The 21,464-nt window shown below is 43.3% G+C and overlaps 1 protein-coding gene across 1 annotated transcript in view; it reads left to right on the top strand.

The window, feature by feature from the left end:
• The first annotated feature begins 11,988 nt into the window (after positions 1-11,988).
• Positions 11,989-21,464, top strand: part of SLC2A3 (solute carrier family 2 member 3) — an 83,828-nt gene continuing 74,352 nt past the window's right edge. Inside the window, exon 1 of the mRNA XM_059886121.1 lies at positions 11,989-12,066. Coding sequence (XP_059742104.1) covers positions 12,046-12,066 — 21 coding nt within the window. The 5' untranslated portion in view covers positions 11,989-12,045. The remainder of the gene's footprint in view (positions 12,067-21,464) is intronic.

Here is a 21,464-nt window from a genome sequence, read left to right as displayed (position 1 = left end):
CAGTGAACACCTTGTCCGGGTGTGGCAGTCTATGAAAGCACTGAAGTAGTGTAAGGTTGGGCTTATAAGATGGCTCAGTGGTAAAGAATCTGCCTGCTAATGCAGGTGACACAGACTGCATCTATGAAATGAAAAGACACTTGGTCCTTGGAAGAAAAGCTATGACAGACCTAGATATTGACAGGCAGAGACATCACTTTGCCAACAAGGGTCCATCTAGTCAAAGCTATGGTTTTTTCCAGTAGTCATGTATGGATGTGAGAGATGGACTATAAAGAAGACTGAGCACTGAAGAACTGATGCTTTTGAACTGTGGTGCTGGAGAAGACTAAAGAGTCCCTTGGACAGCAAGGAGATCAAACTAGTCAATCCTAAAAACTCAACCCTGAATATTCACTGGAAGAATTGATACTGAAGCTGAAGCTCCAATACTTGGGCCAGCTGATGCAAAGAGCCGATTCATTGGAAAAGACCCTGATGCTGGGAAAGACTGAAGACAAGCGGAGAAGCGGGCAACAGAGGATGAGACAGTTGGATGGTATCACTGACTCAATGGACATGAGTTTGAGCAAACTCTGGAAGATAGTGAAGGACAGGGAAGACTGCTCTGCTACGGTTCATGGAGTCACAGAGTCAGACACAATTTAGTGACTACACAGCAACAGGTGTAAAATCACTGCCCCTTGCCAGGAAAAAAAAACAAAGCCTCTTCTTACCTAGTCCTGCTTAAGACGTGCTGAATGAACCTTACTGCTGGGCCTTCATTTCTTGCTAACTAAAATTAATATTATATATAAATACTAACATTTAAGAAAGGAGGGGAAAGAAAGGTATGGAAGAAACAGTTTCTAAAAAGAACATATACAGTAGCACCTCTTATTGGCAGTTTCACTTGCTGAGATTTCACTTACCCATGGTCAATCACTCCCTGAAAATATATTAAATGGAAAATTCCAGAAGTAATCAGTCCACAAGTTTTAAATTGCACACCATTCTAAGTAACATCATGAAATCTCAAGCCATCCCACCCGGACAGAAAACATCCCATTGTTCAGTGTATATATGAATCCATGCTGAATTCTCTTCCCACCCATTAGTCTCTTAGCAGCTGCTGTTTTTTCAGCTATATTGTCACAGTAGTTGGAGAAGGCCCTGGCACCCCACTCCAGTACTCTTGCCTGGAAACTCCCATGGACAGAGGAGCCTGGTGGGCTAGAGTCCATGGGGTCGCTAGGAGTCGGACACGACTGAGCGACTTCACTTTCACTTTTCACTTTCATGCTTTGGAGAAGGAAATGGCAACCTACTCCAGTGTTCTTGCCTGGAGAATCCCAGGGACAGCAGAGCCTAGTGGGCTGCCATCTATGGGGTTGAATAGAGTCGGACACGACTGAAGTAACTTAGCAGCAGCAGTAGCAGTCACAGTAGTACATTCACATAACTTTTATTATGGTATATTGTCACAACTGTTCTATTTTATTAATAGTTACTATTGTTAATTTCTTACTGTGTCTAATTTATCATAGGTGTATATGTATCATATGTAATTTATATGTAATTACATATATGTATCATATGTGTAATTTATAAATTAAATTGTATCATAGGTGTATATTTATGTATAGGAAATATAGGGTTCGGTACAATCTGTGGTTTCAGGAATCCACTGAGGGTCTTGGAAAGTATCCCCTATGAATAAGAGGGAACTGCTGTAATAAGAAAATGCCAATTTAAAAATAAGATATATTAGATTCAGTTCAGTTCAGTTCAATCGCTCAGTTGTGTCTGACTCTTTGTGACCCCATTAATCGCAGCACACCAGGCCCCCCTGTCCATCACAAACTCCCAGAGTTCACTGAGACTCACGTCCATCGAGTCAGTGATGCCAGCCAGCCATCTCATCCTCTGTCGTCCCCTTCTCCTCCTGCCCCCAATCCCTCCCAGCATCAGAGTCTTTTCCAATGAGTCAACTCTTCCCATGAGGTGGCCAAAGTACTGGAGTTTCAGCTTTAGCATCATTCCTTCCAAAGAAATCCCAGGGCTGATCTCCTTTAGGATGGACTGGTTGGATCTCCTTGCAGTCCAAGGGACTCTCAAGAGTCTTCTCCAACACCACAGTTCAAAAGCATCAATTCTTCGGCGCTCAGTCTTCTTCACAGTCCAACTCTTACATCCATACATGACCACTGGAAAAACCATAGCCTTGACTAGATGAACCTCTGTTGGCAAAATAATGTCTCTGCTTTTTAATATGCTATCTAGGTTGGTCATAACTTTCCTTCCAAGGAGTAAGCGTCTTTTAATCTCATGGCTGCAGTCACGATCTACAGTGATTTTGGAGCCCAAAAAAATAAAGTCTGACACAGTTTCCACTCTTTCCCCATCTATTTCCCAAGAAGTGATGGGACCAGATGCCATGATCTTTGTTTTCTGAATGTTGAGTTTTAAGCCAACTTTTTCACTCTCTTTCACTTTTATCAAGAGGCTTTTTAGTTCTTCTTTACTTTCTGCCATAAAGGTGATGTCATCTGCATATCTGAAATTATTGATATTTCTCCCGGCAATCTTGATTCCAGCTTGTGCTTCTTCCAGCCCAGCGTTTCTCATGATGTACTCTGCATATAAGTTAGATAAGCAGGGTGACAATATACAGCCTTGACGTACTCCTTTTCCTATTTGGAACCAGTCTGTTGTTCCATGTCCAGTTCTAACTGTTGCTTCCTGACCTGCATACAGATTTCTCAAGAGGCAGGTCAGGTGGTCTGGAATTCCCATCTCTTTCAGAATTTTCCACAGTTTATTGTGATCCACACAGTCAAAGGGTTTGGCATAGTCAGTAAAGCAGAAATAGATGTTTTTCTGGAACTCTCTTGCTTTTTCCACGATCCAGAGGATGTTGGCAATTTGGTCTCAGTGAAGCTCTTAGTTCCCTTAATGGTTCTGAAGGTGTATTATTTCACTTTTTATCTGGACTCCTAATAAACTTCTACCTGAACTTCAACTTGTAGACTCTATAACTGGTCCCATTCAGCAATTCAGATTTAATAAGGAAAAACAGATTTTTTCATGTCACTCTGTTTGAAAACGTTCTGTGGATACCAATTATCAGTAAGCTATAATACATGCTATTCAGCTTGACTTTCAAGATTGTCTTCAACCTGATCCTAACCCATATTGCCCACAATTTCTGCCCCCAAAATGACTAGCATCACCTAAAGTAGGTGCCTTTACTTACGTTACCATTTTCCCTCATTTCAACAGATATCCATTGAGCTTATTAATTATCTCCTATGTGCTAGACTTTGTGTTAGAAACATTGACAAATTCAACAATGAAACAGGCTCAGCCCCTGCTAGAATGACCACCCATCCAGGTTGCCCAAGACAGTCTTGGGTTTAGTGCTAAAAGCCCCCTGTCCTGAAAAACCCCTGAGTCCTAGGAAAGCTGAGACAGTTGATCATGCTGGTCCCTATCTACAGGAAATTATGAGGTCCTTCAGATCCTTTCTGGGGCTTCCTAGATGGCTCAGTGGTAAAGAATCTGCCTGCAGTGCAGGAGGTGCAAGAGACACAAGTTCGATCCCTGCCTGGGTCAGAAATATCCCCTGGAGAAGGAAATGGCAACACATTCCAGTATTCTTGTCTGGTAAATCCCATGGACCGAGGAGCCTGGCCATGGGGTTGCAAAGTGCTGCACAACTGAGCACACACGAAGATCCCTTCTAACTTAGAAACTGAGTAGATGCACATTCCTTTTTTTTCCATTTATTTTTTAAAGTTTATTTTCAATTGGAGGATAACTCCTTTACAATACTGTACTGGTTTCTGCCACACAACAACGTGAATCAGTTGTAAGTATGCATATATCCCCTTCCTCTTGAACCTCACCCCCACACCCCACACCATCCTAACCCTCTAGGATATCACAGAGCCACCAGTTGCGCTACCTGTGTTATACTTCCCATTCAGTTCAGTTCAGTCGCTTAGTCGTGTCTGACTCTGCGACACTATGCACTGTAGCACGCCAGGCTTCCCAGCCCATCACAAACTCCTGGAGCTTGCTCAAACTCATGTCCTTCAAGTCAGTGATGCCATCCAACCATCTCATCCTCTGTCATTCCCTTCTCCTCTGGCCTTCAATCTTTCCCAGCATCAGGGTCTTTTCAAATGAGTCAGCTCTTCCCACCAGGTGGCCAAAGTATTGAAGCTTCAGCATTAGTTCTTCCAATGAATATTCAGGACTGATTTCCTTTAAAATTGACTGCTTTGATTTCCTTGCAGTCCAAGGGACTCTCAAAAGTCTTCTCCAACACCACAGTTCAAAAGCATCAATTCTTCGGTGCTCAGCTTTCTTTATGGTCCAACTTTCACATCCATACATGACTACTGGAAAAACCGTAGCTTTCACTAGACGGACCTTTGTTGGCAAAGTAATGTCTCTGCTTTTTAATATGCTGTCTAGGTCGGTCATAGCTTTTCTTCCAAGGAGCAAGCATCTTTTAATTTCATGGCTGCAGTCACCATCTGCAGTGATTTTGGAGCCCAAGAAAATAAAGTCTGTCACTGTTTCCATTGTTTCCCATCTATTTGCCATAAAGTGATGGGACCAGATACCGTGATCTTAGTTTTTTGAATGTTGAGCTTTAAGCCAACTTTTTCACTCTCCTCTTTAACTTTCATCAAGAGGCTCTTTAGTTCCTTTTTGCTTTCTGCCATAAGAGTGGTGTCATCTGCATATCTGAGGTTATTGATATTTCCTCCCAGCAATCTTGATTCCAGCTTGTGCTTCATCCAATCCAGTATTTTGCATGATGTACTCTGTATATAAGTTAAATAAGCAGGGTGACAATATACAACCTTGACATATTCCTTTCCCAGTTTGGAACCAGTCCATTGTCCCATGTCAGGTTCTAACTGTTGCTTCTTGACCTGCACACAGACTTCTCAGAAGACAGGAATGATGCTCCGGTATCCCCATCTCTTTAAGAATTTTCCACACTTTGTTGTGATCCACACAGTCAAAGTCTTTGGCATAGTCAATAAAGCAAAAGTAGATGTATTTCTGGAACTCTCTTGTTTTTTTGATGATCCAACGGATGTTGGCAATTTGATCTCTGGTTCCTCTGCCTTTTCTAAACCCAGCTTGAACATCTGGAAGTTCACGGTGCACATACTGTTGAAGCCTGGCTTGGAGAATTTTGAGCATTACTTTGCTAGCATGTGAGATGACTGCAATTGTGTGGTAGTCTCAACATTCTTTGGCATTGCCTTTCTTTGGGATTGGAATGAAAACTGACCGTTTCCAGTCCTGTGGTCACTGCTGAGTTTTCCAAATTTTCTGGCATATTGAGTGCAGCACTTTCACAGCATCATCTTTCAGGATTTGAAATAGCTCAACTGGAATTCCATCACCTCCACTAGTTTTGTTCATAGTGATGCTTCCTAAGGCCCACTTGCCTTCACATTCCAGGATGTCTGGCTCTAGGTGAGTGATCACACCATCGTGGTTATCCGGGTCATTAAGATCTTTTTTGTGTAATTCTTCTGTTATTCTTGCCACCTCTTCTTAACACCTTCTGCTTCTGTTAGGTCCATACCATTTCTGTCCTTTATTGTGTCCATCTTTGCATGAAATAATCCCTTGTTATAATTAATTTTCTTGAAGAGATCTCTAGTCTTTCCCATTCTTTGTTTTCCTCTATTTCTGTGCATTGGTCACTGAGGAAGGCTTTCTTATCTCTCCTTGCTATTCTTTGGAACTCTACATCAGATGGGTGTAGCTTTCCTTTTCTCCTTTGCCTTTAGTTTCTGTCTTTTCTCAGCTATTTGTAAGGCCTCCTCAGACAATCATTTTGCCTTTTTGCATTTCTTTTTCTTAGGAATGGTCTTGATCACTGCCTTCTGTAAAATGTCACTAACATTTATCCATGGTTCTTCAGGCACTCCATCTATCACATCTAATCCCTTGAATTTATTTGTCACATCCACTGTATAATCGTAAGGGATTTGATTTAGGTCATACCTGAATGGTCTAGTGGTTTTCCCTACTTTCTTCAATTTAAGTCTGAATTTGGCAATAAGGAGTTCATGATCTGAGCCACAGTCAGCTCCCAGTCTTGTTTTTGCGGACTGTATAGAGCGTCTCCATCTTTGGCTGCAAAGAATATAATCTGATTTCGGTATTGACCATCTGGTGATGTCCATGTGTAGAGTTGTCTCTTGTGTTGTTGGAAGAAAGTGTTTACTATGACCAGTGCGTTCTCTTGGTAAAACTCTGTTAGCCTTTTCCATGCTTCATTTTGTACTCCAAGGCCAAACTTGCCTGTTACTCTAGGTATCACTTGACTTCCTACTTTTGCATTCCAGTCCCCTGTGAATGAGAAGGACTTTTTTTTTTTTTTTATGTTCCAGACGGTCTTGTAGGTCTTCATAGAACCATTCAACTTCTGTTTCTTTGGCATTAGTGGTTGGGGCATAGACTCGGATTACTGTGATATTGAATGGTTTGCCTTGGAAACGAACAGAGATCATTCTGTCATTTTTTATATTGCACCTAAGGACTGCATTTCGGACTCTTATTTTGACTACGAGGGCTACTCCAGTTCTTCTAAGGGATTCTTGCCCACAGTAGTAGATATAATGATGATGTGAATTAAATTCACCCATTCTGGTCCATTTTAATTCACTGATTCCTAAAATGTTGGTGTTCAGTCTTGCCATCTCCTGTTGAGCACTTCCAATTTACGGAGATTCATGGACCTAACATACCAGGTTCCTATGCAATATTGCTCTTTACAGCATTGGACTTACTTCCATCACCAGTCACATCCACAACTGGATGTTGTGCTTTGGCTCCATCTCTTTATTCTTTCTGAAATTATTTCTCCAGTCTTCTCCAGTAGCATATTGGGCACCTACCAACCCAGGGAGTTCATCTTTCGGTGTCATATCTTTTTGCCTTTTCATACTGTTCATGGGGTTCTCAAGGCAAGAATACTGAAGTGGTTTGCCATTCCCTTCTCCAGTGGACCATGTCTGTCATAGCTTTTCTTCCAATACTTCCCATTAGCTATCTCTATTACATATGATAATGTATTTCAATGCTACTCTCTCAATTTGTCCCTCCCTTTCCTTCCCCTACTGTGTCCAAAGTCTGTTCTCTATGTCTGCATTTCTATTCCTGCCCTGCAAATAGGTTCTTGGATGCATATTCTCTCCCCAAACTTTCTTCCAAGGTAATTATTTGGGACTTCCCTAACCGTATAATGTCAAAGACTGCTCCCAAGCAATGACGTTTTATTTGTACTACCTCGTAGACTGAACTCCTGGGAGCCAGAGATATCTTTCCAGGACTCGACAGTCCTCCTAGTGCCGTGTGCAATAAGGCAATAGTGACAGTAAAAATAAAATGAAGGTAGGTTGAATTGAGTAGAAGAGAACTTGGACAAATAATAGTTCAGACTTTTTTGTTTCTTAATTGAAAAAAATTTTAAAGTGAGACACATATGGAAAAATGCTCAGTTGGATATTTGTTTCTACAAAGCTAATGGCACCCAGACAAAATCACTGGAGACATCCCAGAAGTCCTGGTGTCCCTTCCTAGTTACAGCCTCTCAAAGTATAACCACATATTTAAGTCTATGACACCATAGATTAGTTTTGCCTGTTTTTGAAGCTTTATATAAATGGAATTATTCAACATGTCCTCTTTTGGACCTGGTTTCTGTGGTGCCCTGTACCAAGGTGACAGGTATAAAGCCTTGTACCAAGGCCACAGATGTGGAGCCCAGTACCAAGGTCTTCTCTGGAACAGAGTGTGTCCCGCAGCAACCGTTGCCATGAGCCCCCCATCTAAACCAGCCTGCTCCCTGACCCCATGTTAGGTAAAAATACTCACCCTATAGCACCCGAACCAGTCACCCAATGCCACTCTTCCAGCAGGAATTTTCTTTTTGAAGCTATAAAAATTGCCTACTAGCCCACAGAAAGCTTCAGCTCTCACTTGAGCTGGCCCACTGTTCTAACAGCATCTCCTGTTCTAATAAACTCTATTCTCCTCTCATACCGCCTCATGGCTGGAAATTGTTTTCAAGCCCACGCATGGAGCATGACAGTTTTCCTTCACTCAACTTTGTGAGGTCCATCCATATACTGTAGTACATTCACTCTCATTTCTGCATAATATTCCATTGTGTTAATATACCACAATGTCATTATCCACTCTCCTGTTACAGGACCCCTGGATTATTTCCAGTCTGGCATTGTCACAAATACTGCTGAGATTAATATTCTAATACCTATTTTTTGATGAATATGTGTATGCATTTCTGTTGAGTATATATCTAGGGATAGAATCATGGGTCATAAGGTAGGCATGTGTTCTTTTTTTCTATGTTTGGCTGTGCTGAGTCTTTGTTGGTACAGCGAGGGCCTTCTCTAGATTTGGCTCACCGGCCTAGATGCTCCGAGGAGTGCAGGATCTTTCCAGACCAGGAATGAAATCTGTGTCTCCTGCATTGCAAGGTGGATTCCCAGGGAAGCCCATGTTTTCTATGTCTGTGAGTCTATTTCTGTTTCATAAATGTTTACTTCTATCATTGTTTTCCCTAGATTCCACATATAAATGATATTGTATCTTTCTGGGTCTGATTTACTTCACTTAATATGATAATCCCCAGGTGTATCCATGTTGCTGCAATGACTTTAATTCATTGTTTTTTTTACAGCTGAGTAATATTCCACTATGGGTTTCCCTGTGGCTCAGTGGTAAAGAACCCCTTTGCCAATGCAGGAGATGCAGGTTCGATCCCTGGGTCAGGAAGATCCCCTGGAAAAGGAGATGGCAACTCACTCCAGTATTCTTGCCTGAGAAATCCCATGGACAGAAGAGCCTGGAGAGCTATAGTCCATGAGGTCAAAGAAGAGTCAGGCACAACTTAGCCCAACCATCATCGCCAACACCAACACCACCTCTCTCTCCTTTTCCTCCTCCTTCATTTAACCATCCTGGTGTGTGTGCAGTGGAATTTCCTGTGGTTTTAATAAATTGAAGGTCCCCGATGACCAATTCACTTGCACACTTTTCACGAGTTTATTGCTCACTGGGAATATTCCCTTTTGAGAAATGTGGTGTAGACCTTTTAAAAAACTTGTGTCACTATTGACTCAACCCTTGCTCAAGGCCATGCTGTTAGGAGTTTCCAAACAATTCCAAATTGGGTAGGCGGGAGAAGGAAAAACAATCTCTCCACTGGGGCAGCATGCACGAGGCAATGGAGGATGACGTTTATTATTCCTAATCCCAAATTTTAAAGAGTCCATTCCGGGAGGCGGAGAGAAAGACAGCTGGGGGCTCTTCATCAGAAAAGAGCTACCGGTCCGAAAGAACTATTAGAAATTGCCCTCGATCTTCCCAGCCCATCTCTGGCCCTTCCCGCAGTTAACTGGGGACACCACCTCCCGGGCGCAGAGGCGTTGTGGGGGAAAACGTATCTCTTAAAACAGAAATGGTAGCATTCTCTTAACGGCGGCGCTGAGGATGGTGGGGCCCAGCGCCGTTTCCCCGTAAAGGCTTCCCTGCGCTCTCGGCGAAGACGCCAGGGGCGCCGGGTGGGAGCCGGGTGGGCGGCGGCGGCCCAGCGAGTCAGTTTGGCTTGAAGGTGAGGTCAGGCTGGTGCCGCGGTTGAGGGAACCCGCGAGCGCTACCCCTGCCCACGCCGCGGGTGGGTGCCTGCGTCTCGCTGACAAACGAGTCCCGTTTTCCTCCCGCATCAACGGATCGTTCAGAACAGAATCCTGGACATCTCGTGGCGGCGCGGGGCTCCTAACGGCTGCGCAGCCAGGCGGACGGAAGCGCGGTGGCGGCATCGCTGTCACCCCCGGGCGCCGCGGCCTGGGACCCGCGGAGCGGTGTGGCTGGGCCCGGAGATGGGCGGTTGAGCGGCGCCTCTGGGCCCAACCGCAGCTGCCCGGTCCGCGCGGTGGCAGCGCTGCGCTGTCCTAGTGGCGGACAGGCGAGAGGACTAGCCTCCGAGCTGGGCTCCGGTGAAGGTGGGTTCAGTTCAGTTCAGTCGCTCAGTCGTGTCCGACTCTTTGCGACCCCATGAATCGCAGCACGCCAGGCCTCCCTGTCCATCACCAACTCCCGGAGTTTACCCAAACTCATGTCCATCGAGTCGGTGATGCCATCCAGCCATCTCATCCTCTGTCGTCCCCTTCTCCTCCTGCCCCCAATCCCTCCCAGCATCAGGGTCTTTTCCAATGAGTCAACTCTTCGCATGAGGTGGCCAAAATATTGGAGTTTCAGCTTCAGCATCAGTCCTTCCAATGAACACCCAGGACTGATCTCCTTTAGGATGGACTAGTTGGATCTCCTTGCAGTCTAAGGGACTCTCAAGAGTCTTCTCCAACACTACAGTTCAAAAGCATCAATTCTTCGGCTCTCAGCTTTCTTCACAGTCCAACTCTCATATCCATATTTGACCACTGGAAAAACCATAGCCTTGACTAGATGGACCTTTGTTGGCAAAGTAACGTCTCTGCTTTTTAATATGCTATCTAGGTTGGTCATAACTTTCCTTCCAAGGAGTAAGTGTCCTTTAATTTCATGGCTGCAATCACCATCTGCAGTTATTTGAGAGCCCAAAACAGGTGGGTGGGGACTCGCAATTGGGCGGTACTAAGCGAGAAGGGGTCCTGGGGCTCTGGAGAACCGAGCAAGTAGCCTGAGCGTACTAGAGAGAATACTGATTCTTTCTTTCCTGAGCGCCTCCCCTAACCCCAATCCTGCTCCAAGTGCTGGAGACCCCGCGTGAACGAGGTGGGCAATGGCCCTGCCCTCCTGGAGCTTATATTCTAGGGAAGGGATAGACAAGAAAATGCGTGGATGTGTAATAAAATACCAGACAGTGATAAATCTCAGGAAGAAAACAGTAAGAAATGAGAAAGGGGACGAAGTGGGTCTGAGGAACTGTCTTTTGACCAGACACCTGAAGAAAGTGATAGAGTCATAGGAAAAAGCCATCCAGGCGAAGGGAACTGTGCTGACCTTGAAAGATAGCTACCAGGAGTTTAAGTGCCTTGCAAATGATAACTTTGTCGGTTTTTGCAAGATGAAAATTGGAAGTTCCTTAGGAAATTATGGTTCACTTATTCAGTGCAAGTACAAAGAAAAAGTATGTTTATTTGAGTTTGAAGTGTTGTAGAGGTTTTGTGTGTGTGTTTTCCCCCAAATGAGGATGATCTGGAAGAGGAGAACTAGCAGAGGAAGAGAGAGATTGGGAGGTGGGGAGGAAGGCAGCAGAGAGAAGGGAAAAGGAAAGTGTAATAAGGAAGCTGTGGCACAGTCAAAGGAATGGCCTGTCCTTTGTCCCCTTCCTCCTAACAAACTCAGGAAACAGTGCTAGTGCTTCACCATACATCCAGCTGAGCCCCAGAACTATGCCCTCAAGTCAGGAGCGCTGGTGGAGGAGGACACAGACTTGATAACTGGTTAAGGCGAATCCTGATTTCTGACTGCACTGAAGCTCACTGAGGCAGTGTAGGCTCAGGTGAGGCTTTGAAGAGGTGGCTTATTCAAAATGTTTTATAATCTTATATGGCAGCATACGCCACATTAAATCACAGAATTTTATAACAGCGAATTCCCTTCATCCCTTCTCTTTTCGCTGATGGCGAGACTGTGCTAGTTGGTGCCAGAGCCATGACTCAAAATACAGAGGTCCCATTTTCACCATCTTCAGCTCTTTCCCCCTTCTCTCCCTTTACTTGATAAAGTTTTTCCCACTGGCTACTAAACAAGTGGAAACAGCTTTGTGGAGGACCCCAGAATTGAGTTAATCTAAGACATTAGAATTATATGAGGTCTTAGCTTCTTCCACAAGTATTTTTTATTGGTGTGCCAGTGGGTTGGGGAGCTAAGTTACAGCCTCACCCTTAAGGAGCTTAAGTAGATAAAGCGAATAAATAACTCACCAATTACAATTTACAGGAAGCAGTACCTTGAAGAAGAATTGGAGGGCGAGTCAGTTCTTAGTATAACAGAGAGATGGAGAGCAGCAAACAGGATGTGAGTATTAAGAATTTATGTCAGATTAGTATCAGCTTGTTTTGTCATGAATATGTTAATAATCTGAGTACCTATCATCTCCTTAAATGTTTGTTGTCTTATTAATGTGGACTCACATAAGTGGTGATGGGAGAGACTACTGGAGCCAATAGACTTGGTACCTTCCCATATTCTTTTTATTCACAATTAGTATCTGCATGATAAACTATCCATGTTCAGCACTGTAATTGCAAACAGGCCTCAGTAAAATTCTACACAACTGGATGAGAGGGAATTTCATTGAAAATTGCCATGACTTTTGAGGGGTGAAGAATCATATACCATGAGCAGATAGACAGAAGACTTCTTACAGAGCAGACTCTAGAGTGTAACTGAGTCATATTACTTACAAAGCCTTGTGATGAAGATTCACAAAAAGACAGTAAAGAATTTATGACTCTTTGGACTGGGATGGGGGCAGGGTAGGCCTTATCTGGTAGCTAAACTATGACCTATTGCCTAAAGTCAAGGGTTGACCCCTTGTGATTATCTAGAAAGGTTTTAAAAAGCTTTGCTCTCACGGAATTTACTGGGATCTTGAATGGCAGTCTTCTCAGACCAGATTCTTTTCCAGTCTTTTTAATGGCCAGACCAAGGAAAGCAGAGCTGGGGGGAAAGAACAGGAGGAGTAATTGCTCTTCCTTAGCACATTTTCAAAAAAAAAAAAAGTGCATCTTTTGGAAAATCTAAAAACTCAACACATTTTTAAGGATGGTACGTTTACATGATAGTCATTAAGGCTATTTTGGAAAGACTGGTCGGAAACACTGTGAGAACGAGGTGTGAGACAGAAAGCAAAGAGCCATTCTTTCTTAAAAATGTGTTCATTCCTCTGCCAATGGTGAGCAAAGCCCCTGTGCCTTCTGCCCACCCCAGCTCCCCACTAAGCCCCACTGCTGCATGTGTATTTAATCTAATAATTAGATATGACTATTTAAGATTGGGAGCTACTGTTTTTGCCATTTCAAAACTCAAGAGTAGTTTATCTCTGTTATTTGTGGGCTTCCTAATTATGCCAACCTTACCATTATTAAGATATATCATTGTTGTGGTTATTTTATTTAAAAAGAAGTACATGCTTGTGAAACATCTCAAATAATAGAGAAATTAAAGGACAAAGCCCCCTGTATTTTAGTGGGAATTAATGGTAAAGGCAAAGGTTTAAGATGGTTGTTGCTGTTGTTACTGGCATTAAAAACAGTGATTTGATGTCAGCTCCACCCCAACAGCAACAACAACAACAACAACAACAACAAAAGTAACTGTAGTTTTGACAAGGCCATTTTGACATAGCCAGATGCAAATAGCTATGAAAGTTGGTCCCATTTCATACTTATTAGCCAGACACTGTAATTTACTCTTTGGATGACATCAATCTTTGCTGACAATTAAATTAATACTATAGTCTAAGCACTTATCAAAGAATCTCGCTGCAAAGGGAAAAGCTCAGTTTTTCCGCATACCAAGCAATGTTCTGTGGCTGCAACTGGATGTCCTACAGTGTAACTCAATTCTGACACTGTCCTCCCTGCTCCCCTGTATGCATACACATACACACACACACATACTTCAGATGCTAGTTGCAAGATTACCTGTGCTTCTGACCAACCAGCTGTAGATTGGGAGGGCTTCCTTGGGTTCAATTAATTTGCTGAAATGGATCACAGAACTCAAAGAAACACTTATGTTTACCAGTTGATTAAATGAGATAAAGGACACGGATGAACAGCCAGAGAAAGAAATATATCGGGCAAGTTCTAGCAGTCGCAAGCGTAGGCACTTTCGTCCCCAGGAAGTTGAGGTGTGTCTCCCTCCCCTTGTATGTGTTTACCAACCTGAAAGCTCTCTAAAGCCCCTACCACTGGGGTTTTATGGAGGCTTCCCCACACAGGCACCGTCAATCAGTAACTCCTGTTTCTAGCCCCTCTCCCCTCTCTGGAGGATGAGGGGTGAACTGATAATCCCAAGCTTCTAATCAGGGTTTGGTCTTGCTGGGGACTGGCCCTATCCAGGGGCCCACCCTGAGCCACTTCACTAGAACAAAAGATGCTCCTAGTGCTCTTGTCACTGAGGAATTTACAAGGCTTTTAGGAGCCTGGGACCTGGTCAAAGACAATGATTAAACAGATGTTCCCAGTGTTCTTATCGCTTAGGAAATTACAAAGATTTTAGAAGTTCTGTGCCAGGAACCAAGGACAGAGACCAATATTCATATTCTGTTATCTCACATTGGCATATAGAAGATGTTAAGTACTTGAGAATTTATTATTATTTACATGCATTGATTTGTGAGGCAGATGTTACTCTGAAAACCAGGTGTAAGATCGTGAGATAAATTTTTCAGGTCACACAACTTAGCTTCACTAAGAGAGTGTCCTGTGACCAATATCTTTACATGAAAACTCTCTTTCTTCTGTTCTACATTATTCTGCTATAGACAGATCTACATTATTCCCCTGTAAACAGGTCTCCATGGGGATTCTCTGGGCAAGAATACTGGAATGAGTTGCCATACCCTCCTCCAGGGGATCTTCCCAACCCAGGGATCGAACCCAGGTCTCCTGCATTGCAGGCAGATTCTTTACTATCTGAGCCACCAGGAAAGCTATAGACAGATCAAGAGATTCAGAATTCAAGAGCCAAAAAGAGAAATCAAGTATAGAGTGAAAAAGGTAACTTTGTGTTAGGAAGATCCCCTGGAGAAAGGATGAGGTACCCACTCCAGTATTCTTGGGCTTCCCTGGTGGCTCCGACTGTAAAGGATCCACCTGCAATGTGGGAAACCTGGGTTTGATCCCTGGGTTGGGAAGATCCCCTGGAGAAGGGAACGGCTACCCACTCCAGTATTCTTGCCTGGAGAACTCCACGGACAGAGGAGCCTGCAGGCTACAGTCCATGAAGTTGCAAAGAGTCGGACACGACTGAGGACTTTCACTTCACTTCGAATTATCATCCACTCGTTGAATTTCAGTTCAGGCTCAAAAGGAGATCAGGAAGGAGTACAGGGTTAAAAAACAAATGTAAAGACTTATGTAGTGCTTCAGTTCCATATTATCAGGGAAAGCTATGGAGGCAGAAGGACACATGGACATGATTATACAGTTCACAAGGGGAATAAGACCTATTGTTCTTTTAAGTATCGTTCCTCTAACAAAATAGTAATAGAGCAAAAAGTAGAATTATTTTTCCTGGAGAGATGTAATTTCCACATTGTTCTCTGTGACTCATTTGTTTATTTAAATCTTTAAGTGATATTATATGACAGGCACTATTGGAGCCTGAGACTGCCCCTCATGGATCTTATTCTTGTGCAGGAAGTGATAAATCCTATGAAGAAAAAGTAAGGGAGTAGATGGTGGAAATCGGTGAAAGACCACTAATGGGTATGGAGTTTCTTTATGGGGGTGATGAAAGTATTCCACAATTAATTGTGGTGGTGGTTGCAAACCCTGTGAATATGCTAGAAACCACTAAATTATATGCTTTAAATAGTGAATTGCATAGTATGTGAGTTATATCTCAATAAAGCTGTTATTTAAAAAAAAAAAAACCCCAACAGTTAAAAAAAAGGTCAAAAGACATGCAGCAGATGTTTCAGTGAAGAAGACATACAAATGATGAGTAAGCACGTGGAAAAGATACTCAGCAGCATTAGCTAGGGCAGTGCAAATTAAAACCACGGTAAGAAATAACCACATGCCTTTCAGGATGACTAAAGTGAAAAATAATAACAGCATTTTCTGGTGCACATGCAGAAAAGCTGGCTCCTTCACACATTACTGGTGAAAGCGTAAAAGGGTGCAATGACTCTGGTATGGACTATGACAGTTTCTTCTGAAACTTAACGTGCTCTTAGCATATCAATTGCTCTCTTGGGCACTTATCCCAAAGAAACAAAAACATAATCATAAAAATCCTGTACTTGAGGGTTTACAGCAGCTTTATCTGTCATAGCCAAAAACTAGAAACAACCTGATTGTCCTTTAACAGATGAATGATTAAGCAATAAGCTATAGTACATTCATATCATGTAATACTACTCAGCAATAAAAAGGAACAAACTAGTGATATATATAGCAACTTGGATGGATCCCAGGGAATTATGCCAAGTGAAAAGAAGCAACCTCAAAATGTTATATGTTATATGATCTTGTTATGATCTTAATGTCTGTGTTCCCTCAAAATTTATATGCTGAGGACTTCCCTGGTATGGTGGATGAGAATCCATCTGCCAGTGCAAGGGGCATGGGTTTGATCCCTGGTCCAAAAAGATGTGTTCCTTCATATGTGGAGGAAGAACTAAAGCCCGTGTGCCACAGCTACTAGAGCCTGCACACCCTCGAGCCTATGCTCTGCAACAAGAGATGCCACCATTTTGAGAAGCCCTCACACCACAAATAGAGAGTAGCCCCCACTAGTGAAACAATGAAGACCCATCACAGCCATCAGTCAGTCAATAAACGGGCTTCCCTGGTGGCTCAGCGGTGCAGATCCACCTGCCAGTGCAGGAGATGCCAGTTCGATCCCTGGATCAGAAAGATCCCCTGAAGAGGAAATGGCAGCCCACTCCAGTATTTCTGCCTGGGAAATCCCATGGACAGAGGAGCCTGGCGGGCTACAGTCCATGGGGTTGAAAAGAGTCGGACGTGACTTTGTGCCTAAACACAGACACACACACAAATAAATCAATAAAAATTATTTTTTAAAAATATCATAGATTAAAAGAAGTCAGAGAACTAGCTCAGTCTCCCTCTGTTTTGAAAGGACATGGTGAGAAGATGCCTGTCTAGAAACTAGGAAAAGGACTGTAACTAGAACCAACGATACTAGTACCCAGAGCCTGGACTTCCAGCCTTTGAAACTGTAGGCAATAAATGATTGTTGTTTAAGTCACACCATCTATACTACTCTGTTATGGCAACCCAAGCTAAAAGAGGTCCCATTTACATTTTTAAATTACAAAATTATAGAGATGGAGGACAGATTAATGTTTGCCACTGATTGGGATTGTAGAAGAGATACTGGCTATAAAAAGAAGCAAAATATCCACTTCCTCCTCGCCTTCTCCTTCTTCAGGGGTATCCTTCTTATAGAACTATTTTGTATCTTGACTGCGATGGTGGTCATAACAATTTACACAAGTGATAAAGTGACATAAAACTAAACACACACACACATACATGAGCGTATGTAAAACTGGTAAAATCTGAATAAAGTGAGTAGATTTATCAGTTCCCTGGCTGTGATATTGTGAGTATGATGCAAGATGTTGCTGTGAAAGGGAAACTGGGTAAGGAGCATATGGGGTTTCCGTGTTATTTCTTATAACTACATGGGGATCTACAATTATCTGAAAAGCTTAAGGAAACGAAACTAACAACAACAAAAATGGGGTAGGCAGCATCTGGCCTGCTGCATTCAAAGAACAGCGGGACGGAGGGTGATGTATCAGAGAGAAGAGGGGCAGGAAGTGAGGTTAGGGAGGCAGCTCTCACCTTTTTTTCTAAATCTGATGAAACACCGCTGAAGGGTTTTGACCAGGGAGAAATAAGAGCAGGCTTATGTTAGCCCTCCATGTGGAAACACCCAAGTCTGCAGCCTAAAGACCAGGTCCCAAATTGGAGACTGAGATTTGATGTAAATGCTATTTAAAGCCATGGCCCTGGAGGAGAAAACCCAAGGAGTGAGAGTGTGTAGGAAAGAGTTTTAAGGAGTCAACCTTGGGAACATTCCAGTATTTAGAAATACTGAGAAAAGGCAGTAAGATAAATGAGAAACCAGAACAGATTGGTGTATGAAAAGCCAAGGGAAGAAACTTATTCCAAGAAGAACAGAGTGATAAATTTTTTTTTTTTTTTTAAAGGACCTCTGGTGTTCTAGTGGTTAAGACTCCACTTTCCAATGCAAGGCACAAGGGTTCAATCCCTGGTTGGGACACTAAGGTTCCACATGCCTCAGGATGCAGTCAAAATTTTTTTTAAAAGAGAGTGATGAGTGTTGTCATGTTTTTGAGCGGTCAAGTCAGGATAGAGAATTGAGCCTTGGATTTGATAAGACAGAGTTTGCTGATGACCTTGACAGGAGTAGTTCAAACAGCAGGAGGGACAAAAACATGGCGAATGGGCTTCCCTGGTGACTCAGATGGTGAAGAATCTGCCTGCAATGCAGGAAACCTGGGTGGGGAAGATCCCCTGTAGGAGGGCATGGCAATCCTCTCCAGTATTCTTGCCTGGAGAATCCCATGGACAGAGGAATTGGTGGGCTGCAGTCTATGGAGTCGCAAAGAGTTGGACACAGCTAAGCAACTAACACTTTGACTTCACTCACATACTAGTATTTTAAAAGTCATCACTAACATAATATTACATAAAAGTCACTTTTAATAGAAAATGGTTTAAGGAATCGGTGGAATTTACTTTAAAGGGAGCACAGATGCAGGGCGCTTGTCTTGAGAAGGAACTTAAGGTCCAGAAAATAATTATTTCTTTCACTACTATGAAGGAATGTATGATAAGAATTTTATATGGTCAATTTATATTGAGAATTAACCAGCTGGAGTCGGGTTCAGATGATCCTAATTTTGTTAGCACCCTCCAAAGCATCACAGTCAAGAGCCAGTTGGACTTCTCTCCATCACACCTAATGACAAAGTTGACCAGGGCCCTGACATGCCTGTTTGATCTGGTGCTTGTTGGCCTTGACCCTTACAGTGAACACAAGTATATGGTTGTCTTCTGTCTTCTTCATGGCTCACCCAGGTCAGCAGGCCTTGATGGTGGCACAGTGGTCAAGCTCGCTCCTCCTGGGAGTGCTCTTCCAGGGGTGTTGGGCTGCCTTCAGAGGCAGATGTAGATGTCTTCAGCACCACTTCCTTCACTTTCAGCACCATCTTTATGAAAAAGGCAAGAATCTTTAAAATGGACACCCTGATACCCACCCTGCTTGAGAAATAGAATCTTGTATGTATTGTGATAGCCTGCCAACTTCTCACCTTCTCAGAAGCATCTACTTTTCTGAAGTCTGTCTATCTAAAGGAGAGTGTTGTTAAGGGATATGATGGTATTGATCTAGTAGAAAGGGAAATGTGAAGATATAAGGGAAATGTGTTTAAGACGAAATTCTTGAGTAAGGCGAGAGGAAAAGGAGTCCAGTTCTGTGGTGGAGGGACCAGCCTTAGCAGATGGGTTGTTGTTGTCCAGTCGCTCAGTCGTGTCCTACTCTGTGCGACTCCACAGACTGTAGCCCACCAGGCTCCTCTGACCATGGGATTCTCCAGGCAAGAATACTGGAGTGGGTTACCATTTCCTTCTCCAGGGCATCTTCTTGACCCGGGGAGCAGGAAACAGTTCATCCATTTTAACAAGAAGCAAGCTGAGAGTGTGGATACTGATTCAGTAGATTTGATAGTGAAGTAGAATGGTGAGAAATTTCTTTCGTTTTTCAAAGAAATAAGAAATGAGATTATCAACTCAGTGTGAAAAAGGACAAAGACATCTTGGAAATTTGAGGTGAGAGGAAAAGGTGTGAAATTGTTTTCTTAGACAATAGGGAGTGAATGATTTGGGAAAATAAAGCTTTGCAGAGCAGTTTGAGAGCTCACTTGAGATTATCATCTAATTCAATGTGATACCAGTTAGCATGGTTGCAGATTTTTCTCCAGTTATATTTATTTAGCTAGTGAATGCAAGCAAGCAGAGTAACTAGAGTTGGATTTAACCAAGGGTTGAGGTTTTACCCAGAAACAGGAAGGAGAGAAGTGTTAAGGAGTTCCAAGTTTTTGCAAAGGAGTGCTTATAGTGATGAATCTAACCATTTAAGTTGGGGGATATGGAAAGTAAAAATAGAAGGGTGATGAAGTGAAAATTAATAGAGTTAATAACTTAGAGATCCTGCTCCTATTAGGAAATGGTTAAAGGAGAATTCCCTGACTATCTAGTGGTTAAAACTGCCTTTCAATGCAGGGGGTGCGGGTTTGATCGGGGAGCTAATGAGATCCCACATGCCTCATGGCCAAAAAATGAGAACATAAACAACAGAAGCACTATCAATTTCAATAAAGACTTTAAAAATGGTCCACATTAAAAAGAAAAAAATTGTTGGAGAGGCCGTGATCAGTGTGAGATGTAAGAAACAGAGGTTTTGGAAGAAAAGCATTTATTATTAATGACTCAGGCTAGGGTGTCACCATGAAAATGAGTGCGAGGTGGACTGGAAAACAGGATGATTGGAAATGAGCGGATAAGGAACTGAGGCCAATACAGGGCTGAATTGTTTCCAAGGATGACGAAGCCACTAGGAATGATGACAGCAGGAGTTGTGTAACCAGGAGAATGAGTCAGGTTTTCAGATTTCCAGGGAATGAAGGGAAGTGGCCCAGGGGATCAGCAGACTGCAATATCCTGATGGCACGTACTTCAGAGGCCCTGAGTCTTTGAGGGACTAGAGGAGGAGAAAGAGTTGGGATTAGGCAGTGTGGCTCTCCAGGCCTTACAGTGAAACAGCTGAACCCACTCTGAGACTTGTAGAGGAGTGGGGTCCTCTTCCTTGGAAGATCAGAAAAAAGAAATCATGGCGTTTACGCTGGACTTTGAAAGATGAAATAAATTTTGAGAGAAATAGACTTGGAAAGATGTTTCCAGAGATAAGGCCATGACCCTAGCGGAGGGAGCTAACCCTGGCGGTTCCCCGCTGGTGCCCCTGCCAAACGCCCCTGCTGGCCTGTCCCGGCGTCGCCCCAGTCGCCTGGTAAACCGTCGGCCGCTAGGTGGCAGTGTGTGCCTTTGGGGCACCCTCCCTGCTCTTGTGGATTTACAGGAGTTGGAAATGAGAATCCAGCCGAGATGAGCTAATGATGGGTTGGTGTATTTAGTTAGGCTCGAGTGTGTGGTCCTAGAAGTGAATTGGCAGCGCCCGCAAAAGAAAAGAATAAACTTGAGAGCGCTTAGGTGAAAGATCATGCAGAAGGTTAAAGGAAAGGATGGGCTTTGATGTGGCATAACAACCAGAGAAAGGAAGAGACTTGGGCAGGGGTGTGTGTGCCTGAGCAACATGGAAGGAGAGACAGATACAGTGATCTCCCTTTTGGCTTGTTTACTCAGAAAATAATTTTGAAAAACTATGCAACCTGCCCCCGCCGCCCCCACCTTCCCCCCCCCCCCCACCCCCAACACATACACACACACACACACACATTTTTAAGTTGATATCTAAAATGCTTTAATTACTTTCCGGGATTAGTTTCTGCTGTCTTGATGGGTTTCAGGGCTATTGTTAGCCTTTCTGGTACCTTTGTGCAGATTAGGAAAAGGTGCCTCGGGGGAAAAGCGGAATGGACAGTTTTCTAGGGACCCTCCCTCTGT

The sequence above is a fragment of the Bos taurus genome, chromosome 5, assembly GCF_002263795.3.
Source record: "Bos taurus isolate L1 Dominette 01449 registration number 42190680 breed Hereford chromosome 5, ARS-UCD2.0, whole genome shotgun sequence".
In the NCBI taxonomy this organism is placed as follows: domain Eukaryota; kingdom Metazoa; phylum Chordata; class Mammalia; order Artiodactyla; family Bovidae; genus Bos; species Bos taurus.
This window is presented reverse-complemented; position numbering and strand designations above follow the sequence as displayed.